The sequence below is a fragment of the Tasmannia lanceolata genome, unplaced genomic scaffold, assembly GCF_043159265.1.
Source record: "Tasmannia lanceolata isolate RefF3 unplaced genomic scaffold, GAP_Taslan_0.1 ptg000003l, whole genome shotgun sequence".
Taxonomy (NCBI): Eukaryota; Viridiplantae; Streptophyta; class Magnoliopsida; order Canellales; family Winteraceae; genus Tasmannia; species Tasmannia lanceolata.
In genome coordinates, this window is record NW_027518680.1 from 16,081,779 (window position 1) to 16,097,158 (window position 15,380).

The 15,380-nt window shown below is 38.4% G+C and overlaps 1 protein-coding gene and 2 pseudogenes across 1 annotated transcript; all 3 read left to right on the forward strand.

Annotated features, from left to right (window-relative positions):
- The first annotated feature begins 617 nt into the window (after positions 1-617).
- On the forward strand, positions 618-1,183 carry LOC143861559 (histone H4-like; annotated as a pseudogene).
- A 4,615-nt stretch (positions 1,184-5,798) lies between these two features.
- On the forward strand, positions 5,799-6,389 carry LOC143866173 (protein FAR1-RELATED SEQUENCE 5 pseudogene; annotated as a pseudogene).
- Positions 6,390-6,398: 9 nt separating this feature from the next.
- LOC143866189 (protein FAR1-RELATED SEQUENCE 5-like) lies at positions 6,399-7,001 on the forward strand. The gene has a single exon (XM_077375955.1). The coding sequence runs from the start codon at positions 6,399-6,401 to the stop codon at positions 6,999-7,001; it is 603 nt and encodes a 200-aa protein (XP_077232070.1).
- The last annotated feature ends 8,379 nt before the right edge of the window (positions 7,002-15,380 follow it).

The window sequence follows — 15,380 nt, forward strand, 5'->3', positions numbered from 1 at the left end:
TTGTTTGGAATTTCGGTCCATTTCGGCCGAAATAGGGTGTTTCGTCCTATTTCTGCTGAAACATCCCATTTTAGTTTTTTTCTAGTTCTCTTCTCTTCTTCTTTCCTCTTCTTAGTATTACATGTAAAGTCACTTAAGTAAATGTCAATTCACTTAAGATTTACATATAAATAAGGGAATACCCCCCCCCCCCCCGCCCCCTAATTTGGATTTATTAAAAATAGTTTCAAGACCCCGTTCTAAAAAAGATAAAAAGACAACTTTCCAACAACCTTCTTTGGACATTTCTGGCCAGGTCAAAATCTTAACTTCCAAACAATTTTTGGAAGGAGTTTTTTTTCCAAGATGAATGCTAGACTGAAGGGTGCCCTTGCAAAAATAGGATGAAAGTGCGCCCCCATGGGTTGAAAGTCACCATATTGCATTTAATGTTCATTGATTTTTGCATGTTATAAATGCGCTTTTGGGACTTTCCACAAATGGGGGCGCCTTTTCATCCTATTTTTGCAAAGGCGAATCCATAAAGAATATATTGCATGCAATAGAAACGCCAACACACAGTTTCCTCTACTTTTTATCTCCCTCATTCCAAATATGAAAACTAGCTTTAGAGAGCAATGTCTGGTCGTGGAAAGGGCAGGAAGGGGCTCAGGAAGGGCGGAGCGAAGCGGCACCAAAAAGTACTCCAGGACAACATACAGGGCAGCACGAAGCTGGCAATCCGACGACTTGCCCGGAAGGGTGGTATTAAGCGGATGAGTGGTCTGATCTATGAAGAGACGATGGGGGGTTTTGAAGATCTTCTTGAAGAATGTCATAAGAGATGCTGTTATCTATACAGAGCACGCGGGGAGGAAGACGGTCTCTGCCATGGATGTCGTGTGCGGACTCAAGAGGCAGGGGAGGACTCTATTTGGATTCGACGGTTGAGGATAAGAGATTGTGTGGGTGCCCAAGGTTGCAGATGGGTTAGGGTTTGGGATTTAGGGTTAGGTTTTTTTTTCTCTGTTTCTTTGTTGTGGTGTTTCTGCTTTTTGTCGTGCTTTGTAGTTTTGGGGTCCGTAAAGTTCAAATGTTGTTTGTTGCAAAGTGTCTGAAAATCTGATGTTTGTCTGAAAAAAAATATTACATGCAATAGTGGAACTATCAGAATAAAAAAAGCGAGGGCAGAGTTATGTTTTCCCTTTTGTTCCAGAGCTATTACTGATCTTTTTTTTTTTACTTCTTCTTTTCTTTCTTTTTTTGAATTTCTGCTTTGTATTTTATTGTTTGGTTTGGACCACCTCGGTGTTGATTATCAATAAAATTTTCTTCATTTAAAAAAAAAGAAAAAAGAGCTAGGGCAGAGTCAAGAGGTTAGATATCTCTTGTAGGCTATGAGAAGAAGCCATAATTGTTGAAGTCAAAACATCTATCATTCATCGCCTTGTCTTGCTCGATAAGAGTGTTGATCTAAGTTTGAAACTTTTCATCGTGAACCCGTCTCGAGCCCGTTGTCGTTCTTGCATATGGCTTATGATCTTCAACATCTCGATGATTTGATTTTTCTCTATAGCTTGTGATGGAGACATGGTGACCACTAATACTTTTCCGACCCAAGATTAAAAAAAGATAGGATTCTTGTTTTCCTGAGCTCTGATACCAAATAACGTAGGGGCGTGTAGCAATTCAAGGGGCAAAGAAATATGAGCAGCAGATGGCTCATTTGAAGAGCAGCAGATGGCTCTTTGATTCCGAAGGCAACAATTCCAAAAGGCAACAACTAAATTTTTATTCCAAAAAGATTAAGGAAACGTTTACAATTGCCTATATTTATCGGCTTTGGCATACTAAATCCTACAAATACTAGGTTTCCTAATCAGTATTAAATCTCCAAAACTCTAATAGACTTGGACGTCCAACTATTCTCCTAAAACTTCTTTCCAAAATAAATCTCTAATAGATCACACAATTCATCTAAATCTACTTTTCCTAGAATTTCTCTCCTAAGCAAAACAAACTACTAAAAAGAACCCCCAGACGTCCAACTCTTACTTTTCTACTAACACTAAAATTCCTAATTTGCTAAAACTATGGTTATTTAAGCTAATAGGAAAATTGCGCAATAAATTAAAAAAATCCTATTAAATCTAAAAATCTATCGTAGTAATCAACATGAGCCGTTGATCAAGACGCCGTCCGAAATAATCTAATTGGAGGGCCTCGGACGATCCAATTAAATATTAGACGATCTTGACCGTTGATCTTGTGATAGTGCGAGATGCACCTGCATCGAGAGGGGGTTGATATCATTTCCCTAAGGAAATGGTCATGTTCGTATCGTATTTGCTGCCCATTGGGCACCGTATTAGCTTGCTCAATTATCTGCGGTCCTACACCATATTAATTGTGCATCCTCGTACAGATAATCAATCCATAATCCGTACGGGGTTGGCACGTCGGCCAGTGTCGTGGGTTTGCTCCCTGATGCATGTAGTCTACGGCTGATTACATGAATCCGTAGGGATTAGTCCTGCACTAAATGGGGTGGGGATAATCTATGTCAAAAAAAAAGGATAACTAATACATGGTTGGAAAGTGACTCGACAAAGATTATCTAAAGAATCAAACTGCAAGACGACCAAATGATCACACATGGTTGCTAGATGGATCTTCAATAGTACTACATTGGAAGGTAATATATATATATATATATGGAAATGGTTTGTGAGTTGCTGCTCAGATAAGCTTATCTGAGCAGAGCTCATAAACATAGGGGGGCTACATTGTTTGGATGATTCACAGCTCATTTGATAGGCCTTCATATACATAGGATGTGCCCAAAAAATCAGCTCCATAGGATCATCCCAACCCTACGATTTGTGGAGTTAAAAATGGACGTGTATAAACCTTCACGAATTTGTCCATATTTTGCCTCCACAGTTTGAAGGGTTAGGATGATCCCATGGAGCTGATTTTTGGGCACACCCTATCTATATGAGGGCCTATCAAATGAATGCTGTGGATCATCCAAATAATGTTTCCCCCCTCTTGAGCTCTGCTCAGATAAGCTTATCTGAGCAGCCGCTTACTAACCATTTCCTCTCTCTCTCTCTCTCTATATATATATATAGAGAGAGAGAGAGAGAGAGAAAACATTTCCTACACACTTGTGTAGGTAAGTTACCTACACACTAGCTTAAAATACAGTGGGGGCCCACATTGTTTGGGTGATCCAAACCATTCATTTGAATGGTCCTCACATAGATATGGTGTCCACAAAAAATCAGATCCAAAGGATCATCCCAACCAGTCAAACTATGGAGGCAAAAAATGGACTAATTTGTGAAGGTTTATACACGTCCATTTTACCTCCACAAATCGTAGGGTTGGGATGATCCTATGGATCTGATTTTTTGTGGACACCCTATCTATGTGAGGACCATTCAAATGAATGGTTTGGATCACCTAAACAATGTGGGCCCCCACTGTATTTTAAGCTAGTGTGTAGGTAACTTACCTACACAAGTGTGTAGGAAATGTTTTCTCATATATATATATATATATGAGAAAACTGTTGGTGCGCTTAAGCGCACCAAAAAATCGTGCGCTGAAGAGTAAAAACCACATTGGTTATTTCATTTTCGTTTATGGTTTTCACCTTCTACTCTCGTTTTTGGTTTTCACAGAGGCAAAAAAAAGACGTCTCGAAAGGGTTTCTCCTCTCTCGTCACTGCTTCTCCCACAAACGAAATTTGGGCTTCTCCCCCTCTCGTCTCTGCTTCTCCCACAAGAAAACGACCACTCCTACCCTCTTCTCCCCTCTCAAGCTCACGGCTGGAAAGGGTTTCTCCTCTCTTGTCTCTGCTTCTCTCACAACAAAATTTGGGCTTCTCCCCCTCTTGTCTCTGCTTCTCCCACAAGAAAACGACCACTCCTACCCTCTTCTCCCCTCTCAAGCTCACGGCATGGCGATTTTTCTGGGTTTCTCTTCTCTTCTTCGACTCAGCCGTGACTCTCTGTGAAAGAAAAATACATCGAAAATTGGCGCGCTTCCCCTACGGCTTCAAATCTTCCAGGTGCGCTTATATTGTGTTTTTTTTTTGTCTCCAGCCGAATATATTTTCTTCTACCCTTCTTCACCCTTCTTCTTTTATTTTTATTTTTAGGTTAAGGTTTCAGTAGTTGTTCTTCTATTATTTTTGTTTTTAGGTTAGGGTTTCTGTAGTTGTTCTTCTATTATTTTCGTTTTTAGGTTAGGGTTTCATTGTGGCAATTTCTCTTCTTTTTTTTCATGTGTAATCTAACAATGGAGGAGCAGAAAATTCACTAGGTTAGGGTTTGTGTAGTTCTGAAGGTGAAAAAAAAGAAGATTGTTGTTTCTGATTTGTTACGAAAAATAGGGTTTTTATGTGGGTGAAAAATAGGGTTTTTAGGAAGAGAGAGAGAGAGAGAGTGAGAGAGAGAGAGGGAGAGAGAGAGAGAGAGAGAGAGAGAGAGAGAGAGAGAGAGAGAGAGAGAGAGAGAAGGTTTTTCGTTTGATGTTGGGCCCTTAAAACCCATAATTTCTCTCACTCAACTCGTTTTAACACCCTTAAAACCCTTAAATTCTCTTCTTATTTAAATCCCTGATGTAAAAAATAAGTGCCTTTGTCAAGGCTTCTGTTAATGAGTATTTTCTGTAGAATATAGATTTTTCTTTCATTTATATTTCCCTTTCCTCCTATCTTTCACAATATTTGAAGTTATTTATTTTAATTGGAACCATTCTTTAACTCTGAACCACTTTGCTTTGACATAATTTCAAAGTGTGATTTGATTTAATGTGGAAGGGTTCCAAATAATTTTTTGGAATTTTTTTACAAGGAATTTTCTTGTGTCTCCAAGAACAACTTAATGCATAAGTTCTTACAACAGAATGTGAACATAAATCAAGATTATAAAGTAGTAGGAAAGAGGGTTTCTACTTTAAAAGGATGATTTAAAGAGTGTTCGAGATAATTTGGAAATCTCAGACGGAGAGAGAGAGAGAGGGTTTCAACCTGATTTTCCCTCAGACCAGGTTTTCAAGGTTACTGTCTTTCTTTTTGTGATATAAGAAAACCCTAGATCAATCTCATCTCTCTCATCAGATTTGGTATTCCATTTCTTCTTCACTTTTTTAGGGTTTTCCATTTTCATCTAAACAGAAGATCTGGTTTGTCCATCCCGCGCCATCGAAATTCCGCTCCTCAGGTATTTCTTTGCTCGCTCAAATCATTTCAAATTTTCATATATAGCTTCCATTTACTAAGAATTATGGGTACATTCTTATTTTTCTCTTCTTTCAATTACTATGTATCGAGGATAACGACCGTGCACAGTCTGGTTTTGTTGATGATGCTTTCTCGCAAGCCTCCGGGTTAGGTACTCAAGAAGTTGACGCCCATGGTCTTATTGTGGTTGATGATGGGGGTGATGATGAGGTTAATCTGATTAAAGATAATATAGAATGGCCAGATACTGATATGAATGACGAAGATGAGGGTGGTAGTACGCCCAATAAGGGTGGTAGTGAGAATAGTAGTGTGAATAAGCCGTTTTTGAACCAAGTGTTTGATGATTGGATGTATGCCTTTGAATTCTACAATTCTTATGCACTGGCTACTGGTTTTGGATTACGGAAATCCAGTACAAATAGTTCTAAAAAAATAAATAATGTGAACTCAAGAAAATTTGTGTGTGATAGAGAGGGGGTGAAAAAGTACAAGGCAAAGAAAGTGGATGATGGTAAAGAAAGAAGGGAACGATGAGTTGTCAGATTGAATTGCAAAGCTAAGATGATCATAAAACTAAGAGATGGGAAGTGGGTAGTGACCACATTTGATGACATTCATTCTCACATTCTGACATCCCCATTTAAGAGGCAAATGCACCGTTCCCATAATAGATTCAGTAAGAGTGAAAGTGTTAAGACGTTGATTGACTGTCTCGATGAGACCCAGATGTCGGCTGCGAGGATTGCAAAGGCCATTAATTCAACAAACGATGGAATATCAGGTGTGGTAACACCTGATCAAGTTGCTTCACATTTGAGAAAAAAGAGGGTGAACAATATAGGCCAAGAAGCTGTCTTAGTGGCCAACCATCTTCAAAAGAAGCGATCAGAAGACCCGAATTTCTTTTTCTCAATGGAGTTGGATACGGATGGGACCTTCCGATCTATGTTCTGGGCTGACGCTAGGGCTAGAGATGCTTACATAACATTTAGCGATGTCATTGTATTTGATGTCACTTACAAAACCAATAGGTTATCTCTGCCATTTGCACCGTTTACAGGAGTGAACCATCATAGACAGTCGACCATATTCGGATGTGCCCTGTTAGCTGATGAGACAGAGGAAACCTTCAGTTGGTTATTTGAACAGTGATTGACGTGCATGCATGGTAAAGCACCTGATGCAATAATAACTGATATGGATCCGGCCATGAAAGAGGCAATTGGAAGAGTTTTTCCACACACCCGACATAGGTTTTGTTCGTGGCACATGCACAGGCATCTACTTGAGCATGTTGCAGAGATGAGGGATTCGACTAGTGATTTCTGCCTTGATTATAATCGTTGGTTTTTTTCAAAATCCATGGAGGATTCTGAGCAGTCGTGGGAAGATTTGGTTTGTAAATATGAAATCGAGGAAAGTGATTGGTTATGTAGGATGTGGGTGCAGCGAGAGCATTGGGTTCCGGGATATTGGCAAAACATATTCACTGCAAGAATGAGTTCGAGTCAACGTAGCGAAAGCATGAATGCATTCTTTGATGGATATGTGAATAGCAAAACTGGCTTGCATGAGTTCTTAGATGCATGTGATAGGGCACTGGTTCAACGTCGTAAAACAGAAGCCGAAGAAGATTTCAAGTCGAAATATTCGAAAGCAAGTATGAAAACGAATAGTCCATTGGAAGAAGAGGCGGGGATATTCTATACGATGAATATGTTTAACATTTTTCAGGATGAGTTGAGGGATAGTACTGGTTGTTGATACGACCACTTGAGCAAGGATGGGGCCGTGGAAGAATATTTGGTAGGTCCCAGAAATGATGTGAAGAGTAGATGGTGTAGGGTATTTTATTATGATTCCGATGGAATGACCTTCAAATGCGATTGTGCTAAGTTTGAAAGGGAGGGGATCTTATGCAAACATATCCTTCGTATTATGGATATGAAACAATTGAAGAAGGTCCCCGACCATTACATGTTGAGGAGATGGTCTATTCAGGTAATGTATCAAGTAGGGGGTACAATATCTACACGGCCACAAGTGGGTAGTAGCGTCAATCCGTTTCAAAGGTGGTGCCTAATCTCAAGATGGCAACGACTGGTTGATTGACCTGGAAGAGATGAGAAAGTTTTCAAGAGGATGACTGAATTTTGTGATCTTCTTTTCGCTGAAGAAGAACAAAAGCAGAAAGAAAATAAAGTTACATTGGAGGCAAGTGAGATACCAATCGTTGGTAGCAAAGTATATTCAAACTTTGCTGTGAGTCAAATAGCTGAAATCACAATTCGAGACCCACCAATTGCGAAGACCAAAGGCCGTCTAAAGAATCCAACACGCTTGAAATCTGGCTTAGAGACATCTGTATCCGAACCAAAGAAACGGACGTGCAAATCCTGTGGCGGAAAAGGACATTATAAGTCGACATGTAAAAATAAAGGCTAGGTTTGTTTTGTTGCGTACTTACTCATTTGTATGTGTACATGGACTTTCTTAAAGTGGTAATTGTAAATGTTTATATACTGATTCTGTTATGACGAATGGTAATAGAAGCATAAAAGAAAGCGCCAAGAGGGAGAAGACATAGAGGCAGAGGAAGAGGAAGAGGCATAGGAGGAGTACATATAATTTTTATTTTTTTTATATCATGATTCGCAACAGTTCTTATCTGTTATTTTTTTTGGTGGTGATGATACATGGACTTTCTTAAAGTGTTAAATACAGATTTTGAAATTTACTGTCTTTCATATTATCAGTGTTAAATATAAGGAAATGTTGTTGATATTTTTTTATCTAAACGTATTATCAGTATTATCTAAACGTTGTTGATATTTTTTTTTCAGGGTTACAGTTGAGAAGTTTTTACTGGGTTTGTATGAAGCTTGCAATTGGAAGTTCAAGCTTGCAATTTGGAGCTTCAAATTGGAAGCTTGGTGGAAATTCACTACAATGCAAGCTAAAGGGGTGCGAATTCATCACCCATCAAATATTGCATTTAGGATCACTTCAAACAGATATCGTTTGCTAGGATAAGTGTATGTATATCATTTCATGAAAAGCAAGGGTTATTCTGCGATGAAAATTTTGTTGTTATTGTGATTAAACACATGGTGCAATAGAAGGGGATGTCCCTAGCTTAACTGTGTCTTCCTAGCTACTCTCTTTCTTTTCTTGTTTCACTTGTCAAATTAGGCGCATTCACTGCTCAGCATGTCAAGTTGGCCCTCTTTTGTCAACTCATTACACAAGGCTCATTCCTTGCTACGCTTGTGTCTTAGGGCTTGCTATATTGCTTTGGGATCTTCGTAGTCAACTCTCTCGTCTTTCCATAATCATATGATTATTCAGAAAAAAAAAATAATCATGTCTTTTTGAGAAGGAAATTCTGATATGGTGCTTTTGCATCATTTTATTGCTGCCTCGGTATCGCTTCACAAGGAAGCATTTGAAAGAGTGAGTAGTTTTGTTGATTTTTTATTTAGGACTTTTAATTCAAGTTTTCTCTAAGTATTGTTCTTTTAGGTTGTTCGTGCTTTCAATTTTCATATCCATAGTTTTTAATTAATTAACCAGAATCTAATTCCACCTAAGCAAATTTTGACATGCAAACATCCAGATGTATTTGTTTTTTGAACTGCTTCCATTGAATTTGCAACGTTTTTTCTTGGTAAACTTGTCTTGACAATAGGGACCGGGAATGGGAGGAATTTTAAAAGACAAAAAGTTGATTCGTAGTGCTATACAACCTGTATTATGAAGATCCTCTTGGTTCTACCTTGACTAGTGGTGATAAAAGGGTAGGGAAGGTGGGAGAGAGAGACTTGAGAGGGCCAGTGAGGAGAGGCTGAGAAGTGACTGAAAATAGCACGAGAAAAAAAACCTACACTCAAAATATAGTGTTTTCTCCTGTTTTCAGCCATTTGTCACAGTCTCCTCACTCATTGCCTCACAAGCCTCCCCTGGCCTAATTTACATACTGTGTGTGTAGCAAAGAATGAGCCTTGTGTAATGAGTTGACAAATAAATATTTTTTGGAACTTATTCAAACACCACCCTAATTTACATACTGTGTGTGTGTCTGTTGGGGTAAAAATTCGAATTACACCCATAAAAAAAAAAAAAAATTCGAACTCCAATAGGAGTGTAGTGTAGTTGAATGACTGAGAAATTTGAATTACACCCTATCAGAATTAGTTTATCGAGTCGGGTCGGGTTTAAGTTTAGCAGTGTAGTGACTACTTTTAAAGAGTGTTCAAAACAACACATTTTATCACTAAAAATCTCCACATTTATGTCATGAAGTGTATAAATTTCATAAGGAAGCTATTTTTCAACATCAGACATGCTCACCTCAATGAAAATAATGATATCAATATATTGGAACTTAAAAACCTGACCCCACCCAAGACCCTATGATTTCTAGATTGAACTAGGTTATTTAGGCGTCGGGGTTTGGGTTGTTTTTCTTCTTTAAATTGGATTGGTTTTTCAACCTAAAACCTGGCCAATCCAAGAGTCAAGACCCTATGAATTCTAAGCTCGACCATGGTTATTTTTGGGTCAACCTTAATTGAAACAGCCACAATGAGCCTACCATGTAGTACAAAATCCCATTTTAATGTAACTGACCTCGAGACCTCCTGTCTTTATTTTCAACTCTTTGCTGCCAACATGTGAAAAAGTGTAGAATAAAGAGAAGGAGGCATTGAAAAGTACCAATACGAACTCTATTGGTAGTGAATTGAACAAACAAACCCATTCAGTACATTTGGAACCCATTATTTTGAAACAATGTTCACAAACCCATGCAGTACATATGGAACTCATTTTATTGAAACAATGATAGTGCTGAAACCTCTTTATTTTCCCTTCATCTCACATGACACAAGGGTCCTATTAGAAGGATGAAAAAGAAAACTGTCAAAATCCCCACCAGATATGGGATCTTATGGGAAAAACCTCCAAATTCAGAAGCTTGAGAGCGCGACAATTATGCCCTATTGTGTCTCTGGGAGGTCTTCTTCGTGGGATTTCCAGTACAATCACCCTACTCTTGGATGGATGGTTTAGATAAACATACATTCAGCTTCAATATGTACTCACAGAAACAAACAGAATTACTAAATAAAAGGAAACAAATAGGAAAACAACATACAAAAAAGACAGGAAGATAGAATGAAAAGCCAAAGCCTAAGAAGAGATGCATTAAGAAAAGATGCAAGTTTAAAGGAAAAGGGGAGAGTTTATAGTACCAAGCTTACAATTCACATTCCTAAGAAAGCCTACAAAGAACAATACTTCAAACATCGAAATTTCAAGCTTTAACATGAACAAGGTAGAAGAAAAACAAAATCCCTATAACTCCTAAGACTTTAAGGAAGCTGTTTTCATTCTTGAGGAAGGCTATCTCATTCTTGACGAAGGCGATCTCATTCTTGACGAAGTCGATCTCATTCTTCAGGAAGCCAATCTCATTCTTCAGGAAGGCGATCTCATTCTCAAGTGTTTTGATGCGTTCTTCGTTTATCCCCTTCTCGCCACGATCTGCGCATCCGTTATGGAACCTTACCTCCCTGCATGTCCAGGCCTCGTCATCCCAACAAAAATATTTGCAACTGCGGCTCTGCATGTTATTTAAATATTACATTCCCACAAGTTTTCCAACAATTTTTCAAAAAAGAAAATAGATAAGAAGTAGAGAATTGCAAGTTTACTCACAGCACATGCCCAAAACGGTCGGCCTTGGTTATTGTTTACGTTGGTCCGAGTGATTCTTCGAACTAGTGATTGTGGCTGTTTACAATGACATAAGTTCGACTCCAATCCATGGCTTGATGTCCCACTTGCATTGGTTGAGGAAGGCATTAGTTCTTAAAATCCAAAACAAAAATGATTTCAGAACATGATAAAACAAAAAAATCAGAACAGGCTACCTGATGAAATTTCCATTGAAAGACAGCAAGGAATAGGACTATCTTAATGACATGTTTTTCTTAAAACTGTTCCTGTAAAGCAAACAGAAATCTCAAAACAAATCAAGATTATTGCTTATAGAAATGTATAAACCTTTCAAAATCCCAAACAAAATTGCTGCTAGGTACTCCGTCTGAGATTTCCAAATTATCTCGAACACTCTTTAAATCATCCTTTTAAAGTAGAAACCCTCTTTCCTACTACTTTATAATCTTGATTTATGTTCACATTCTGTTGTAAGAACTTCTGCATTAAGTTGTTCTTGGAGACACAAGAAAATTCCTTGTAAAAAAATTCCAAAAAATTATTTGGAACCCTTCCACATTAAATCAAATCACACTTTGAAATTATGTCAAAGCAAAGTGGTTCAGAGTTAAAGAATGGTTGCAATTAAAATAAATAACTTCAAATATTGTGAAAGATAGGAAGAAAGGCAAATATAAATGAAAGAAAAATCTATATTCTACAAAAAATACTCATTAACAGAAGCCTTGACAAAGGCACTTATTTTTTACATCAGGGATTTAAATAAGAAGAGAATTTAAGGGTTTTAAGGGTGTTAAAACGAGTTGAGTGAGAGAAATTAGGGGTTTTAAGGGCCCAGCATCAAACGAAAAACCTTCTCTCTCTCTCTCTCTCTCTCTCTCTCTCTCTCTCTCTCCCTCTAAAAACCCTATTTTTCACCCACATAAAAACCCTATTTTTCGTAACAAATCAGAAACAACAATCTTCTTTTTTTTCACCTTCAGAACTACACTAACCCTAACCTAGTGAATTTTCTGCTCCTCCATTGTTAGATTACACATGAAAAAAAACAAAAATAATAGAAGAACAACTACTGAAACCCTAACCTAAAAAGGAAAATAAAAGAAGAAGGGTGAAGAAGGGTAGAAGAAAATATATTCGGCTGGAGACAAAAAAAAAACACAATATAAGCGCACCTGGAAGATTTGAAGCCGTAGGGGAAGCGTGCCAATTTTCGATGTATTTTTCTTTCACAGAGAGTCACGGCTGAGTCGAAGAAGAGAGGAGAAACCCAGAAAAATCGCCATGCCGTGAGCTTGAGAGGGGAGAAGAGGGTAGGAGTGGTCGTTTTCTTGTGGGAGAAGCAGAGACAAGAGGGGGAGAAGCTCAAATTTTGTTGTGGGAGAAGCAGAGACAAGAGAGGAGAAACCCTTTCCAGCCGTGAGCTTGAGAGGGGAGAAGAGGGTAGGAGTGGTCATTTTCTAGTGGGAGAAGCAGAGACAAGAGGGGGAGAAGCCCAAATTTCGTTTGTGGGAGAAGCAGTGACGAGAGAGGAGAAACCCTTTCGAGACGTCTTTTTTTGCCTCTGTGAAAACCAAAAACAAGAGTAGAAGGTGAAAACCATAAACGAAAATGAAATAACCAATGTGGTTTTTACTCTTCAGCACACGGTTTTTTGGTGCGCTTAAGCGCACCAACAGTTTTCTCATATATATATATATATATATATATATATATATATATATATATATATATATAGAGAGAGAGAGAGAGAGAGAGAGAGGAAATGGTTAGTAAGCAGCTGCTCAGATAAGCTTATCTGAGCAGAGCTCAAGAGGGGGGAAACATTATTTGGATGATCCATGGCATTCATTTGATAGGCCCTCATATAGATAGGGAGGGTGTGCCCAAAAAACAGCTCCATGGGATCATCCTAACCCTTCAAACTGTGGAGGCAAAATATGGACAAATTCGTGAAGGTTTATACACGTCCATTTTTAACTCCACAAATCGTAGGGTTGGGATGATCCTATGGAGCTGATTTTTTGGGCACATCCTATGTATATGAAGGCCTATCAAATGAGCTGTGAATCATCCAAACAATGTAGCCCCCTATGTTTATGAGCTCTGCTCAGATAAGCTTATCTGAGCAGCAACTCACAAAACCATTTCCATATATATATATATTACCTTCCAATGTAGTACTATTGAAGATCCATCTAGCAACCATGTGTGATCATTTGGTCGTCTTGCAGTTTGATTCTTTAGATAATCTTTGTCGAGTCACTTTCCAACCATGTATTAGTTATCCTTTTTTTTTTACATACATTATCCCCACCCCATTTAGTGCAGGACTAATCCCTACGGATTCATGTAATCAGCCGTAGACTACATGCATGAGGGAGCAAACCCACGACACTGGCCGACGTGCCAACCCCGTACGGGTTATGTATTGATTATATGTACGAGGATGCACAATTAATATGGTGTAGGACCGCAGAGAATTGAGCAAGCTAATACGGTGCCCAATGGGCAGCAAATACGATACGAACATGACCATTTCCTTAGGGAAATGATATCAACCCCCTCTCGATGCAGGTGCATCTCGCACTATCACAAGATCAACGGTCAAGATCGTCTAATATTTAATTGGATCGTCCGAGGCCCTCCAATTAGATGATTTCGGACGGCGTCTTGATCAACGGCTCATGTTGATTACTACGATAGATTTTTAGAGTTAATAGGATTTTTTTAATTTATTGCACAATTTTCCTATTAGCTTAAAATAACCATAGTTTTAGCAAATTAGGAATTTTAGTGTTAGTAGAAAAGTAAAAGTTGGACGTCTCGGGGTTCTTTTTAGTAGTTTGTTTTGCTTAGGAGAGAAATTCTAGGAAAAGTAGATTTAGATGAATTGTGAGATCTATTAGAGATTTATTTTGAAAAGAAGTTTTAGGAGAATAGTTGGACGTCCAAGTCTATTAGAGTTTTGGAGATTTAATACTGATTAGGAAACCTAGTATTTGTAGGATTTAGTATGCCAAAGCCTATAAATATAGGCAATTGTAAATGTTTCCTTAATCTTTTTGGAATAAAAATTTAGTTGTTGCCTTTTGGAATTGTTGCCTTCAGAATCAAAGAGCCATCTGCTGCTCTTCAAATGAGCCATCTGCTGCTCATATTTCTTTGCCCCTTGAATTGCTACACGCCCCTACGTTATTTGGTATCAGAGCTCAGGAAAACAAGAATCCTATCTTTTTTTAATCTTGGGTCGGAAAAGTATTAGTGGTCACCATGTCTCCATCACAAGCTATAGAGAAAAATCAAATCATCGAGATGTTGAAGATCATAAGCCATATGCAAGAACGACAACGGGCTCGAGATGAAGAAAAACGGGTTCACGATGAAAAGTTTCAAACTTAGATCAACACTCTTGTCGAGCAGACAAGGCGATGAATGATAGATTAGACCGGTGTGTTGAAGAACATGGTTTGAAAGAGGCATTGTCTTCAACCTTCATTGAAGATCCGCAGATGCCAGAAGAACCCCTACTTGAGGATTCCCTCGAGGAAGAAGACGAAATTGATGAAGATCCACATCACATTGATGAACGCAAAGTGATTGATGCCGATCGAAGTAAAAAATACTTTTTGCCTTCGCTGCCAAAGTTCAAAGATTTTATCGAGGGCGAGCTTTCTGATCAAATCAAATTCCACCGTCCATTGAAGCATGCCAGAATAATTGCTCGATGTAAATATATGGTTCGTTGGAAAGGCCTCCAATTCGAAGTCGGAGCGCGAACCACATCCCGCTGCATTTTCGACCTTGATCTGAACTGGTGGACAAGTTCTTTTCAAGAAAGGGGGTCTGATGCAGGTGCATCTTACATGATCACAAAGATCAACAGTCGAGATCGTCAGAACCTTAATCAGATCGTCCAATACCCACGGATTGGAAGATATAAGATAGCATCTCAATCAACGGTCCAGGTTGATTACTACATTTTTAGAGTCCTTTTTGGTTGTTTTGTTTTATTTTATTTTTATTTAGAGTTGGCCATCCATTGCGAGAGTTTTTAGGAAATTGAGTATTTTTAGGAGTTAGGGTTTTATTAGGATTTTTTATAGGAAGTTTAGTTTTATTTGGTCATTTAGAGAGAAGATGAAAAGTTGATTTTTTTCCTACTTTTTAGGGATAGAGTTGGACGAGAGTTTTAGGATTCTTTTCTCTTTCGCTACCTAATTTGAATTGGATTAGGAAACGTCCATCACTAGCCTATAAAAAGGCATTGTTGTAAACGTTTGTATTAGCTTTTTACGAATTAAAATTTGTTGCCTTTCTGTTGTTGCCTTTGCCGGAAATTTGTTCGCTGGAGAAAGAGAGCCACCTACTGCTATTTTTACAACAAGCCATATGCTGCTTGTT